The sequence below is a fragment of the Nyctibius grandis genome, chromosome 6, assembly GCF_013368605.1.
Source record: "Nyctibius grandis isolate bNycGra1 chromosome 6, bNycGra1.pri, whole genome shotgun sequence".
NCBI lineage: Eukaryota > Metazoa > Chordata > Aves > Nyctibiiformes > Nyctibiidae > Nyctibius > Nyctibius grandis.
Window position 1 is genome coordinate 79461998 of NC_090663.1, and position 16458 is coordinate 79478455.

Genomic DNA, 16458 nt, shown 5'->3' on the forward strand with positions numbered 1-16458 from the left:
CTTTTGTGATTCTAGTGTGCTTATCTTACAGATAGACTCATCGAAGGAAGTCTGAAGGTTATATTCTCAGCTCTTTATTATAATGTAGTTTCCCCTTGAAGCAAAATTATTTTGCCAAAATACTAAGCAATGAGCAAATGCTTGGATTTTGCAGAAACATATTTTCTAAAAATATATTGTTAAACTGACTCAGTTTTCAATTTATAGACCCATTTCTCTGAAGCTAAATGAAAGGCTCCATTGTTCAGCAAACAAGCCAAGAATTCAAAAGGTTACCATAGGGAAACATCTATTCTAATAGCATTTAACGTCTTTAAAATGAATTTGAACAAATACTCCTTCTAATGACTTCATTCAATATACTTAAATGTTTTTGTCTCCTAATTTTCCCATATTTCTAAAACTTCTTATCATCCACAGTGAGAAACCTGTGCGCAGCTTGGCTGTGCTTGCAGAAAACATTAGCTTCCATTCCCCTTTGCTCGTGTGCTTTCCAGTTTCCCCTGTTCTGAGCTGAAGTTGCCTATCGTGCTTCAGCTGAGCCTCCTGTCTTACTGCCTCCTAAAATCACGGCAATAGTGGTATGCCTCTGAATCTCGAGTGGCCTTTTCCCAAACTTCCCACAGCTTGGCTGTAGCACTACCCTGTCCGTGCTGATGCCGAGTTTTAGTGATGTGAGAGCCCAGGGAAATGGGATTATCCCCAGCCTGTGTGTGGTGGTTGTATGTGAGGTCGCAGGAAAATCCAGCCTTTTCCCAGCCTAATAATTCTCTGTGTTCCCCAGACTTAATCCTTTCTGCAAGGGTGGTAGGATAGTGCAACCTTACGCCGACCTCTACTCAGAGCTGTGACAAAATGGTACGCAGAGGTGTGTAAGTTATGCTCTCGGTGTCTGTATGCGTGGTTGCTGTAAGTAACGTGTTTATTTCTCCTTAACTTCTGATGGATTGTCCTTGGGATGCTGTGCATGGTGCTAGGTTTACAGGAGGATATCATTCCAGACCAAATTTATCAGCTACTGTCAATAAAAATAATCAACAAGGAGAAGGAAAGTGCCACTACTCAGCTCTGAAGCATCACACTCGGGTGAAAGAACGAACAGGAGCAAATTTTCCATGCATTAGTAGTCGTTCATTTTTGCAAACATATTGCTGGAATGGAATAACAGCCACTATGAATGGTAACTTTGTGAATAATTGTGGAAATCTCTGTAAAAACGGGTAGCACAGAGATAAATGTTATGAATATTCACTCTGTCATGAAATAGAAAACATACTCAAGTTGTATGAGGTGATATTACAGGTTTGTAATCTTCAAAGTATGATGTTTTAAAATTTGAACACCCTCTGATGTCAGAAATGAAATACGAGCAGGTGTCAACATCAAATACGTTTCACTGAGAAATGCAAGTCATGTGGTGTAAAGGGACGTGAAAGAGCCTTCTAAGTGTTGCCAAAATGCTATTTCTGTATTAGTTCCATTCTGAAAGAGAGGTATTTTCTTTCAATGTTACTTATATTTTCATTTTCTCTTGTTTTTACATTCCCAAATAGAGAGGAAATTGAGGATTTAGGTTCAGGTGGGAGCCCAAGCAAAACAGATGACTACCTTGCCGCATGCTTGGTGGTCCCTTGCAGCAGTGATGTGATAAACAACAATTGGGATTTTTGTCAGGTCTACCCACATTTGAAAACGTTATTGGATATACCAGCTTCAAAGCCTTGGGATTGTCACCCGCGTATGTTTTTGTCTGCCTTTAACAGTCCTGCAGATATTTTTGACTCTCTGAGTTCATGCAGAATTTTAGACCTCCCCCTTGTAAATACTTGGTATGTTGTACACAATGTAATCCAATATTAAAATAAAATAAAATCATATGAATAAGAGATTTTGGATTGTGTATTCCTAATGGAAGCCAGACATGCCTAATTTGCCTGCCACAGCATCAGGCAGTAGTGAGATTTTAGCGTCCTCAATTTCCTTTGTTCCAGCTTTCCTAAAAGCCTCTGGCTTTTCCATGCATACACTGCTCATAAAACATACATATAAAAATGGTCAAGGTAAGCGTAGCATTCATATGATTTCATACAAATTCACAATACACAAGTGTGAATTTGCTCCACTCAAAGATCCTTTACCTGGTCACAATTCTTGAAGTCAGGGAGATTTTTCGATATAAAAACTTTGTGAAACCCACGCCTGCATTGTCGGGAGTATGTCACAGTTTGTAGCTAAAAATCACTCCCATCTTTACTTATCATTAGGGGAATGATATCAAATACGTTATCTGCTTCTTTTGCCAGGGTCTAAGACAGCTGCTTTAACTCTTAAGGGAGACTGATTTGCTTCTTAACAGCTAGATTTCAGTCAGAGGGTGGTTCCTTATTGTCCTTGGTTTCTGTTGCTCAGAAATAAATCCTATTCTTCATCTGACAGCATGATAAAGGAGGAGGAAGTTGGAGTTTCAGAAAATATTTTAATCATATTCAAAATAGGCTAAATCCCCCAGTACTTACCAAACCCCTGCAGAGACAAAGTTCTCATTTAGCATTTTTTTCCCAAGTAAAAAATTTGCCTTGATTTTGCAGATTCTGACCCAGGTGAAGAATAGATCCTTTCTTCTCCATTAGCATAACAAAATTGTAACGACTGATTTACAGACAAGTAAGCAAACCCACCCCCCGCCTCCAAAAAGCCCTGCAGATGGAGTGCCTGCTTTGGAAACAAGGCTGCAATGTGTATTGAAGGAACAGAGTCTGCAATCCTTACTCATTCAATTTGCAGTTTTCCTGGCAAAGTATGGAAGTATATTAGTTACTAATAAAGATTTACCATACATTCTGCAACCTTTAAGCCAACAGAGACCCTTTGTCTGCTCCAATCTGCGTATGTGCACTATATTAAAAAAAAAATTAATAAAAATTACCTGCAACTGTGCTCTTGAAAGGTTGGCTTGATGGGATTCCTCCCAAAGAAATTGTAAGAACGTTCAGTCCACCAAAGTCTTGCGTGGCGTGGAGAATGTCTCGGCTATGAGTCTTGTCGACCGACAGGATAGTAGCAGACCCGTTCTTCTCGATGAGTACTGAGTGCCACTGACCATCCGCAGCGTACACTTCTGGGATATTCCTTTCCACTTTCCCAGCAATTCCAGCATCGGATACATAATGCACTTTCCCACCTTTTATCTGATCAGAAAACAGGAAAATGCATAATTTTAAAATAATACACACATAACCACTCCTATACACACATAACCAATATAATGACTATTTAGTACAGCTACAGCAACACGTGGCTTTGGTTGTAATAGGAAGCCTGTGTGTATTTTTCCCCAAATAATTGTTTTGTACTAAAAACACATTAATTATTTAGTACTAAAAATTTGGCCGCAATTAAATACATCATTGCATCTGTAGAAAACTTAGAGCTGCCATCCACTCATTCCCTGGCTAATCTCATAGGAGAAAAACCTATCGAGAAGCCAGCAATAGGGCACACGCATGACAAAACATTTTTACCAATAAAAGAATAATTCTTCCTCCTTCTTCAATGCAAGTGTGGAAAATGCTTTGCAGAGTAAACAGATGTTGGCCTTGCCCAAAAAACTTGCATCTAGTTTTCATTATGACACAGTAGGAACATATATGGCATGGCAGGACTTGAGCAAGATTCCCATTTCCTATCTGATTTTTCTGCTAATTTTCATTTTGCAGAAAAATAGTTGTGTTTTAGAAACCTTTCTGAAGCGTTGCAGAGTGTGTTATTTTGTGTGAATTTTCAAATTCTGCTTATTTGAGCAAACTGCTTTTAAACTTGTGAGCTGTTAGGAAAAAAAAAAGGTACTATTAAATTCCATGAAAAATTTTTTGGCTTTTCTTCTAGGAATGACACCTCGCAATTCTACTGAATCATGAGATGCAGGATTTCAAACCTCTTATTAGCTCAACATTAAATGATCCCAAAATGAGATCAGTGCAAATTCTACATTTAAGACATAGGAGTTAGAAAAAAACCCCCTAACATCTGAACCTGCCAGCTTCTCAAATATTGCATAAAAGTCGGGGACATCATCTGACCTCCTAATGGGGTATGGACTTGTGTACAGCTCATATAGGGTGGCGCTGCAACTTGTTGCAGGTTTCTTTCCATACTCTGCACGTTTGGTCATACGTGTTAAATAAGATGACTGTTTTCCCTCCTGCGTTCCTTGCTGCAGCTCAGTCGGTCCGTGATCTGTAACACGAGCGTGCAGAACGTGCACACGCACAGTCCAGGAAAGGTCGAAGCCCCAGGTTTGCTGAAAGCTCTCTAAGCCTTGCGTGCTTTGTTCCAGGAAAAATGACGTTCACCTGGGAAGAACTGTGAGGTGACACACCGGCTACAAGAATGCTGCTCTCGTTTCCAGAAACTGTTAAATGCTCTGGATTTACTTCTTCAGTGATGCAAGCTGAGGACTTTGCTCATACAGATCAGCTTTAACGTGGCTGTATGACCACGCTCATGTCTTGGCAGCCGCCTGAAGTGACTGTATCTCGCACGCATTCCATTTGGATCAAGAAATACAATGGTTAATATGTGCACATTTATAAATGCAACAATTTGGACTAGTTGAAAATGTATCGTTTGAGGGACTCTTCAACAAAGCTGCCCCTCAGAGATAGGATGCTTTTGTTGGCACACACAGGTGGCATACAGCTAAACCATCACACAGCACAAAGAAAATCCCACCTGTGGAAATGCAGTCACACAGACTATTATAACATATTAAACAGCATTTGCCACAATCAAAAGTATTTATAAAATGATGAACTGGGCAGAATATATACATATATTTATGTCTGTAACCTGTAATTAGTTTGTTAGTCTTATTTTGTCTTTTATGCTCCATGAAAATACTAGCTTGTGTTTTGGTCTTTATGTAAGCAATAGGAAATTGCTTACATATCAGACAATATCCTCTAAGCTTATGGGAAGACTTAGAATCGTAACTTCGAATTCCACATTAGAGAAGAATTGTAGAATTATTTACCTGTCAGCAACTGATATTTTCCATACTGATTTACGACTCTAGCTCTATTTCTGTTTCTTTAAAATTGCATGTGACTAACGCTAACAGACTCATAAATAATATACTAGCGGCATTTGGAAAACAAAATTTCCAGAGACAAGACGGGTCCATGACTTCTTCAACCAGGAAAAAATAAGGAATGTTCATCTCGGTTCCTTGAAGCACAACATATTTCTAAATTTGAAACAAATGCTGACACTGACAACGTTGAGTAACACCCATTTCTGGGTTTTATTTAAATGGCAGAGTGACTGACAATATAATTAAAAGAATGAACCACTAAAGCAAACATATTCCTAACTACAAGGACGATTCTAATGTTACTAATATTCTGAGTCTCCTTTACTGAACAAATTGCTTCTTATTTGTCTTAAATCTGAGCACTAGCCTTTACTGATTTATGGTCCACTGGATGAGATATCATTTAAATGAGTTATGTTCTGACTTATTCCTGCAACTCAATACGTGCATAGAATCACAGAAGGGTTTGGGTGGGAAGGGACCTTTAAAGATACCTAGTCCACCCCTCCCGCCATAGGCGGGGACACTTTCCACTAGACCAGGTTGCTCAAAGCCCCATCCAACCTGGCCTTGAACACTTCCAATGATGGGGCATCCAAACCTTCTCTGGGCAACCTGTTCCAGTGTCTCACCACCCTAACATATGTATATGTTAGCTCATATAGGTAATATGTAATCTACATTCTCTACGTGTACAATTCATAGATCTTATAGCTACAGTTACGCTAATTTAATCTGATTTTAGATGAGATTTTCAGCTAAAACAAGGCAGGCAATTTCACCTTTAACCTGCTGGATTTATCCCATTATTTCTAATTGAATTAGCTGCAATGTGTATTAGTTGTAGGAAAATAAGCTGTGACAAAGAGCTTTACTAATAAGAAATCCCCTACCCTCTTCCTTTGTGTTTTGGGGTGGGGGCATTTTCCATCTGAATTTGACCATTGTTTAATTTAATCTGCTAGTTTTTGTGTCTTTCCTGGATTAAGGATCCCTTTATACCATAAAGACCTCCCTTGGGTTCTTTGGGGGGAGTTCATCATCATGTAGTTTATCCATCACGTAGTGAATCAGCTGCTCGCAGTCTCAGTGGGTCTGATTTATTACCATTTCTTTAATTTTACCCCCAAACCAGTTAACTATGAGAAGAAAAAATGTGGAGGCATGGATGTAGCCACAGGACTTGTAGCTTTTCCCTAGCACAGTTAATATTAAAAAACCACATGGCAGGTCTTCTCTGAATGCTTACACTTTGGATAACAAGCAAATTAAAAGACCTAAAAATCAAGTTATAAAATTGTCTGGTTTGAAGACTGACAAGAGACTTGTAAACAGAAGTCCCTAAAGCTCATGTTCTGCACTGGGAGTGGACTGAGATGCCAGGGAGACCTACGCTTGGGGTTGGCTTCACTGACATCTCGGGAACTGTTCGCCGTGATACCTGCTCGGGGTATGAGCAATGGCACAGAAGCCATACTGTACTAACTACAGTTAAATTACTACAGTTTTATTAACTAGCATCATCTGGGAACTTTTCGGCAATAATCGGTACAGTGATGTTCCCTCTCCTTCCTCAAATGCTGCATCTGTTACTAGGCAAACCTCTGCTCTTTGCCCTTGCACAGCTGGGTCTGGGACTTGACACCCTCTGCTTGCTTGTATAACTTCACCAATATTAACAATAATAAGAGTGTTTGCATAAACACACCACTAGTGCTTTCAGCCAGGAAGGGCAACTCTCTCTTTTTTTAAAAAATGCTTGTAGAGCTGACCTAGCAAATTCTACTAGGGAGAAAAAGGTAGTATTTGTTTTTTTCTCTCCAGAACTCAAAACAATAAGATCTTATCTCCTAATATGACCGAGCCAGAAATCTCCTATCAAATGATGTGGTAAAAGCGTATGCCAGGGAAGTAATGCAGACTTGCTCCTTAAATGCAGCCAGTGTGTCAGGAAAGCTCTGTACCTCTGATCAGGCAGGTGGAGAATATCCATGGGGCTGAAGCTTAGAAAGTGTGAATTTCTGTATGAGTTTCTTTAAAAGTCAGGGAAAAAACTTGGAAAGCCTTACAGCAGTCAAGGAAACTTGGAGCTTACACCAACCCAATAAAGGGGCTTGCCAACATCACTGCTGTACTCATTTAGAGTTATGAGTAAATGGACTGAGTCATAGCCAGGAACCGAACCATCACGTTCTCTTGAGAAAGGTAACTTCTGCAGCAATAAACTCTTAAGGGAAAAAACCCAAAACTGTGTGGCATCTAAAGCATTAATTCAGCCACTTATCTCAAAATAATTTGATATTGACGTTGGTCTATGGCTAACCTCATGAATTCAAGTTATCCCTTCACTTCCTAGTTTGATAACCGTGAGCTACGCTAGTAGGAATTAATGAAAACTTCTTGGCAATTGTTTGCTAGCTTAAGAAGGGTCTGGGTTTGAGGCCCAAAAAATCAGAAGATAAAAGGCCAATAACAAAATTATTTTTTCTGTAAAGTGTAACTTAATGATGATAACAAATATGGCAATGAGCACAGTTCCTGCGGCCTTAAAACAGTCACTAGTTGGAGTCTAGACAAAACTGATTAGATACAAAACCATCTAGATGTTCTGATACCTTGGCAAATAGCAAGGGAATTGTTGAGAAGATGAATGATACTGGAGCAGTGCCTGGCCTCAGTTAAAGACCTAATATTTTATAAAGGAAACAGCAAGAGTAATGGAAAAATGTGATTTTGATCACCATGCACGAGGCTGTCCAATCAAATCAAACTCAGCATTAGCTGCAGTCTTACCTTCACGGTAGTGAAGTTGCTGCTTTCCTGGACATGAACTAAAACACCATTCTCGCTTCTTGTCCTGAACTTCACTTCCAAGCTGTCTACGTTGGGGGGTCCCGGGCCAGCGCCTCGAGTGCTGCGTCTCATCATGTATTCTCGCTTCTTGTTTGGGCTCATGTGGTAGTCAAATCGTCCTTTGCCTTCTAGCGATAAGGCGGTGTCGGCAGTAATATCTGGGACAGCGACAGGGAAGGATACAGCTCGTTACAGCTATGGCGATCATCTGCCGAATAACGACCACTTCCTTTCAGACCAGAGATCAAGTTCAGAGCAGGTCAGGGCGGGAGAGCAGGAGTGAATGACAATTTCAGCCCCTCTATTCTTTGGCTTCAACCAGAATGTGTGTTTGAGAGTGGGAGTGTGCTAGTAATTTACTGCTGCTATCAGTCAATAGTAAATTAAAACTCGCTAGGGAACAAGTGAGGGAGGAGGGAAAAAAATTTGGCTCTCAGAACTGTAATTCCTTCCCAGGGATGTTACTGTTTCCATTACTGCAAGCAGGGTTTCATGATATATTGAACTCTAAGCTCTTCAGGGCAAAGATAATGACTTTCTATTTGTTATGGCATAAAAAAAAAAGAATAAAAAATGGCAGAGCATTGACTACCAAATGCTGTGAAAATTATGGCTAAATTCTTTTGTAAACAGGCACAATAAAAACATATAAATCAGCTAAACAATAATGGGACATGTAAGAAAACAAAGCCTAGTCATTACACTCCAACTACACGGAAATAAATCACTTTGCTCTCCTAGACAATCCCGTATTGATTTACAGACCTATCCATATGCGAGTTAATAACCCTAGAGTGTAAATGGCTTGCTTTTATTTACATTTACCATATTTTCTTGCATATAATCTGACGGTTGTTTGATAAAAAGGTCTACAATTCAGAGAAGCCATAAGCATATGCAGACAATGTTTATGTGAAGGGAAGGGTTTTCCCTTACCCTCTTACCTCCCCATAGCAGACAAATCCCTCCTTTGGGATAGCTTTAGTTTAGTTACTGATTATACATTATTGGGAAGCAGTAGTTTTAAATGAGTGCAAGTTACCTGAAATGTGATATACAGACCAGAAAACATAATATATGTAACTCGTTGCTATTTTTAGCTCGTGAAAGGACAATAGTCCATTGTGGACTTCTCCTTCAAAATTATTTAAGAGGCAAGCATGCTTCTCATTTTCATTATTTTATAAAATTCATTATCCCATGCCCCTGAAAATAAACTCTTAACAGCATTTGGTTAAACCATAGGTAGGTGTACATTAAAGAGGAAGACAGTAAAACCCCCTCCGTACATTTTTCACAGTGCTTTCCCGTCAGTCCATCTTGGCAGCGACACTGCTGCCACGACCAGTGATCGACACAGGTGCCACCATGTTGGCAGGGGCTGGTCATGCAAACACCTTCTAGTCGGGGACATCTGAAACAAAACAGAAAAGTAGATGCTGAAGAATGTGTGCACAAATAAGCAGAGCAAATGTGCTGGGAAGTGTCCTGTGTTTGGATGATACTCCCTTTCTTCCCCCCAGAGATGCAAAAAATGGAGAGGCTCTTCTCCATAGACAGCTCATGTTTCTAAACAGATTCCAATTTTCAGCATTCATTTGTAACAGTCTTACGAAAGAGAAAGGAACTCGGAGACAGTGAAACTCCTATTATCTGTTACGCAAGCGCAGAAGGAACTCTTTTAGGTGCTTTTTACGCTGCAGACCTCCAGAGACTTCTTATCACAACGAACAGCACAAACTTGGGGGTTGAAAGAGGAAGGGTGAGCTAGCAAATTTGGATGAAAGACTGATGTTATTGCTACAACTGTGACTTCAAATACTGAGATGGAAAAAACAATAGAATCAGGTAGTTCATCATTTCTGAAAGACCACTCAGAGGATATGAGGGGAATTCAGTGATACTTGAGAGGCAAAGTGATAGAACAGACACTGTGGAATAAAAAGAAATAAGAGGGAGTAGAGGGTTAGCAAACAGCGTGAGTACAGTCAAACCCAGGTGGAATTTATAAAGAAACCCAACAACAAGGCTGCTCTATTTCAGCCTGCAAAGCAACATTAATAATAATTGGCAATAGAAATGTAATGATGTTGCTTTTTTGAAGCCTCTGTAATCTGTTGTGAACCTTTTATCGAAATTCACTTTCTTCCTACATTTTTGACACTTTACAATAAATTCGACATTAATTTTTTTACAAGAAATATCTGTCAGTGTCTGAATGGAATAGCGTCTGACTTTCATGATGGCTTCCTTTATTGTAAACGTGGTCCATTCGATACCATATATAGCAGACGTACTGATCTAAGATTCCTTGAGCTGCCAAAGCCTGGCTGGGCTCCAGGGGACGTCCGTTGACTGCAAACTCCATTATACAGCCCACAAAATCATGGCTTTCCACCTGTCCTCTCCTTTGAATGATGGGCTCTACAGACCTGATGCCACCAACAGTAACTCGATTTGGTTGTACATCGAGAGTCCTAGAAAAGAGTCAGAAAAATGATCTATCAGTATCAGACATTAAGATAGCAATGACAACACAGGAACTGTAACCATTGGCTATGGTCTGCAGCCAAAATTCATCTTCCAAAATTCGTATTTTACATTTAGAAGGGGAGACAGAGAGATCAGTAGCGCTTGAATTAACAGTTATAATGGGTATGACTCTAAATTCACACTCAGTTATTGTATGTCAAAATTTCTATTCACTTGACTGAGCAGCGTGCTTGAAATAATAATGAATACGGTTTTTTTTTTCCTCAATTATCATTTAAATTGTAGATGATATTTAAAGAGCTGGAAGACAGATTTATTATTATACAAAGATGTAACACCTTTGCTAGTAAGGAAACCACGTGTGACAGGAAATATGATTGCGGTTATTGTAAGAAATTAGCCAAAGTGATTGGGAATAAAGTTATCATTATCTCCAAAGAGAATCTAAAGATGTGACAGAAAGGCTTCTGAGTTAGTTATGGTAAACACAAGAAAGAAGGTTTGTTCTCTGTACTGGCCAATGTTTAAGAAATGAAAACTGTAAAAGATGACATCTGGAAATTACTGAAAACAATGTCAAAGTAATTACTCTTAATATTATGTTTTTCAAAGAAAGCAGTAATCAGGTGATGATATTTCTTACATCTTTATAAGAAATGAGAGGTGCAGTTTAAATAAATAAATAAACACAAGACCCCAAATCAAAGCCCAAAACTGAACACTGGAGTGAAATATAGGTTCTACTAGAGCAACAGCATGTTGAGCCTGAGCCTGGCTTTGGCAAGATAGATATGTAAAAGTGAAGGAGGCTTTGCTAAAGATTTGTAGCACTAAATATTGTAGAACTTCAAATTGTCAGAGTAGTGCTGTATATTTAAGAGCTAGTTGATTATAACAAATACATTTGTGTTTTACTGTCTAAGTAAGATTTACAAGTTGTTGTAATTATGAGCACCTGATATTCTGATTTGTTAACTCTTTCTAGATTATGATGTCAAATCTCATAGCATTAGGCAATAAGCCTTATCCCCGTTTACACCACAGCGCAGACTACCCGTGGCCATACATTTCTTGTGTGCCACCAGAGCCTGGGGATGGAGACGGAGTTGAGAATTGGGGTTTTTTTAATAAACTCCATGCAGAAAGGTAGCCTGAGTTAGCAAGCAGCAGTACCTGTAGAAAATTTCTCCCATCTGCAAAGATGGGAGAAAATGAGACTTGAGAGCCTTGCCTTTCCATGCCTCTGAAAGAGTGCAGCTGAGGTGTCTATCCCTTGCTTGAGGCTGGGCTAAGGGCATGTAACCGTTACTCCAAATTTCTCTGGCTTTAGAGGGTTATTGCTTTTTCATTTTACTCCAAAAAAACCTCCACAAAAATGAAGAATTATTTACCAGTCTGTAGAAACAGCAACATTGCTAACAGTGCAGTAGCCTGGCTCCTGATCCTCAGAGCAGGAATCCACCGTCAGTGATGCTGCCTGCAAAAGCCACACACGCAAATGTGCTGAATATTACAAAGTTGTAGTCCCCAACCACATTAAATATTTATGATTAAATATATTATATCAATGACTTGGCCAGAATGGAGCACTTGTATATTACTATGTCACTTGGGATCACAGGGTGCTTCAGAGCTACTGATCAACTCCCTTCTGCATCAACATAGTGAATACCAAGATGTGGATACTAACAGAGAGCGAGCTAATTGACTGCTCCATACAGAGAATCAGTTAAACACAAAGTTTTCAGATTTGGGTAGGGTTTCTTTTATGTTTGCTTGCTTTATTCCTTGAAACTGCAGTTATTTTGGCTCGTACCATATCCTACTCTTGATCTGAACAGAGAGCTTCTCCCTCCAAACACAAAGGGCATTCCTGCAGGGGCTTGACCGTGACATTAAACATACTGCTTGAACAAAAAGCATGTTACACAAGCTGGGAGTACAAACACTGGCATTGCTACTTAAAAATAATAACCAACCACTCACTAATACTCAAAGAATAACTAAGTGGACCTGATCAAGGAAACCCTTAGGCTGAAATGTCATGAGGAATGTTTGCCCCACGTTGATAATGGTGAAACATGTGGATAGCAGTGGGACCAAGCTGATGTTCAGCGAAGCACCAGGCATCACCAGCACTTACAGCAGATTTTCTCTCTATTATCACCTCCAAGCCATGAAGCCCCAGACAGAGGGGCTGCCTCATTGCCCATCTCAGTCATTTACACTAAAGCGAATCATGGCACTTTTATTTGTAACCTCTAAAAGTCTAACCAAAGCTTTCGCTAAAATCATATTCCTGCTGATTTAAAAAGAAGTTTTTATTTTATTCCTTATTTAGCAAAGAATTTTCCCCACAGCGATTTATTAATAACAGATGATACGCTGCAAAAAAAAGAACCCCTGAAGGTTAGTTATTCCTTAAAACAAATTTTCAGAAAAATAAACATGATCTCCAAATTGTACATATCAGCTTCTCTTGTTTCAGCTAGATGTGTGGTACGGTTTTACGGCAAATTTAAAATCAAATGTCACTTTTAAAAATGCCTTGGTTTTTATATTTTGATCTAGATTACTCTACAGGAGCTGAGCAAACAGCAATAGCTATCAGTACGTCACTACTCTGCAATGGCTTTTCTTCCTGCCTGCAACTAAGTTCACTAACAATGTCCTGTTGAAATCCTCATAGATCGTCCATGCTTTTTCCAAATACATACTGTGAGCTGATGCATTGTATTGACCAAATAAATTCATAGCTCTTAGCCCTAAATCATGCCCTACAGTATGCCTAAATTGTTCAATTTGCTATTCTTAATGAAAGCTTATCTTGAATTTCTTTCCATACATAATGAGCAAACTCCTCCTCCCGAGAAACGTCAGCCTGCAGTTCCAAAGCAGATTATAGCCCTGTATAAATGAAACAATTCATAGAAAGAATAATAAGCTGGCTGGTCTGTATGCCATCACATGCACATAAATATTTTCTTTCAGAATATCAACAACAAAAAATGAAATGAGTTTTTTGTTCTTAGCTCAATCAGTGTAATCTCCCTAACTTACATCGCTATGTGCTGTGAAAGCCAAGCTACAACCCCAGCTGAAGGGCTAGATATTTGAGAATATATTTTACTTGGACCAGAGTTCATACAATTTATTTTCTAATGTTAGTCAAATGTTCCTGCTTGTTACTTAAGCATTACTCTACGGTTACCTTGCCGCGTTATGAGACTTTCTATCCTGTCACTCTGCAATAGCTCAGGACTGACAACTTAATGATTTTACCAGTTTCCGATAAAATCCCACTGTGCTGTAGGAAATGACAGATTTGGAATCCTGAAGGGGGGCTATTTTATACAGTTTTGGACACCTGGGAGACATTTTTCCTGCAGCAGAAATACCTAAGACAAAGGCGATTCTTTTTACATACTGTTTGTAAACAGCTGACGTTACTGAGAAGGTTTAAACATTAAAAAAAAAAAAAAAAAAAAAAAAAAATCACACAAAGGTACAGGTTGTCTTAAATGTTTTCTTTCAGCCTGAAGCATTCATAACTGAAATTTTCTGCAAATAGTCCTTTTTATGTTATCTCTTCTTATATGGTCTAGCCTCTGGCATATCTACAAGTAAAACATTTTCCTCCTCTATTTTTTTCTTCAGTGTATTTCATTTATTTGTTGTAATTTTCAATGTGTGCTCCTATACTTAGCCATTTAAATCTTATTGATAGAAATATCACATTAATTTAGTTGCTAAAATGGTAACCTGGTGCCTTTCAAGATTTCAGTGCACCTTTGGGCTTTACTATTTGGAAGCTGCGATGCAAATTATTAAGTATCTGATATTAAGGCACGTTAAAGCAAAGTCATTGCTCAACATCACCATTATCCTTCATCTTATTTGGATATATAACTCCTACAAACACACGCAAATTGGATTTGCAAATCCTGCTGAAGACTAAACCATTCCCCCTTCAATAAATGGAGAAATCAGGTCTTGCACTATGCAACTGAAATGCAGTTTCAGGCTCAAGACTCTCTGAGAGAGAAGAAAAAAGCACCATTTAGGAAGGTCAGGAGACAACCATGGTCCTACAAAGAACCCCAGACCACGAGGTAATACATCCCTCTGCTGCTCTCGGGACATTTGTGCCTATGGACATCTCACCCCAGACCTGAAGCTCTTCAGCAGGGTGCTCTGAACAGAGCAGCTTAAAAACACAAAAAGGGCTGTATCTCAGTGTCTTCTGCAGCAGTTCGTCATGGGAAATCTCTACAAGGGCTGAGGGGGAGCGAGCCACACTGGGTAGAAGAACAGTTTATTCTTTCATTCCCTACGTCACTTCTGGCTTGAAATATATATAACAAAATCTGGAGCCCCAACCATATATTTATTCTTATATGACTTTAATTTCAAACATGGGAAGAATATGGGATTCCACGTATGCTGGTCGTTTCTGCCTGAGAAGGGAGCTGTTGGGCAATAGTTACTGATTATGGATGGCAAATAGGTTTGGTTTCATTTCTAACTCAAACACTGTGGAGTCAAAAAGCTTGGCTTGAACTCAAAGAGCATTTGGTTTACGTTCTGCTTTGGAAATATTATTAAAAAATGAGAGAAGAGGAATAGAAAACATTTACTGGAAAAAACCCAAAGGCAGGAGAGGGGTCAGAGTACCAGGCATACGGCAATCAGTTGTCCCAGTCCAGTTTTTGGTAGAATTCCTCCCCTCAGATGCTTTCTGGGGGACAAAAAGAAAAGTAACTCCCTTCCTTCCCCCCAAAAAACCCTCTCAATGTAGCACCTTTGAAATTTTTACATGCACGCTACAGAGGAAAAACAGGGTTCCAGTCTCTCTGAACCAGCTCAAGGAGGTCAGGGACACCTGGAATTTTAAGTTTGTCCGCTTCTATTTTCCAAATGTTGAGAAAAAATATTTTGAGGCTTTTTGTAGTTACTATGGTTAATTAGCCTTCCCTGATAATCTTCCCTGTAATCTGCATCAGTTAATTAGCCTCATGTGTAGCAATTTTTACTCCTGGTTCTCATTTTTCACATTTAGAGTACAGGGCATTGCACATGTTTTTTTAATTATTCTTTATCATTATCATACTAAACAAACCATCATAGGTCTTCGAGTCAGTTGGAGTAAGACAGAAACGAGGGAGGTTTTTTCCAAAGTTGGAGGTTCTGCTAGCAAATGCAATGTTACTAATTTTATGTTCCTCTGAGTTCATGTGGAAGCCAAAGTGACTTGGCTGAACTTGTCTTAAATTCTCATTTTAGCATTTCTTACCATTCCAGCCCTCCGGGCGATAACTGTGTGAAATTGCCCATCAGACACCTTCTTTGCTGTGGTAAGCTTGTATGTGCCACTGCCAAGATTGTAGGAGAATCTCAGCCTCTCTTCTGCTATTTCCAGGGCCAGAAATTCTGCCCGCTCTCCGGTTTGGTTATCGTAGTTATACAACATTAAGGCATTCCTTTTTATAGTGGCAAACTTTATATAGATGTAATTATTGTTTGGATCCATACTGGGAAACTCCATGTATGACAATTCTTCAAATCCATAACTGTTCAGTTCACAATGATTCCCAAAGACACCTGCAAAATGAAAAGTAAAATTTGGTATCCAGTAGTTTTCTCCTCACTGTGCATTCTCCCAGACACAAAGTACTGATGTGCTCTAGACGTGGCTATGATACACAGGCTCTTTTAGAAACCTCTAATGTATGATTAAAAAATATTCAACTTGAACAGAAGAATCCAGAATTCTTCACCCACCTGGGGGTAACAGAATTACCCCCAGGTGGGTGCTGAAGTATGTAAATTTAAACTTAAAAATTGAGTTATAAATGACAGTTACATCCATTGAAAAACAAAGCACATTTCATTGAGCTCTATGGTTTCTTCAGAAAACAGGAAAAAAGCGAGTTTGACAGCTATGTCAAATATGGTTGTTAATTATCATCAGGCATTTGTTAATTGAGGTATGGAAATAAATTTGCAACTTGAGCTTATTT

At 39.1% G+C, this 16458-nt stretch overlaps 1 protein-coding gene across 1 annotated transcript in view; it reads right to left on the bottom strand.

The window, feature by feature from the left end:
* FAT4 (FAT atypical cadherin 4) overlaps positions 1-16458 on the bottom strand; it is a 145578-nt gene that overhangs the window by 3930 nt on the left and 125190 nt on the right. Inside the window, exons 11-16 of the mRNA XM_068404183.1 lie at positions 15732-16039; positions 11830-11915; positions 10243-10422; positions 9235-9359; positions 7886-8103; positions 2927-3188 (exon numbers count right to left, since the gene is read on the bottom strand). Coding sequence (XP_068260284.1) covers positions 2927-3188; positions 7886-8103; positions 9235-9359; positions 10243-10422; positions 11830-11915; positions 15732-16039 — 1179 coding nt within the window. The remainder of the gene's footprint in view (positions 1-2926; positions 3189-7885; positions 8104-9234; positions 9360-10242; positions 10423-11829; positions 11916-15731; positions 16040-16458) is intronic.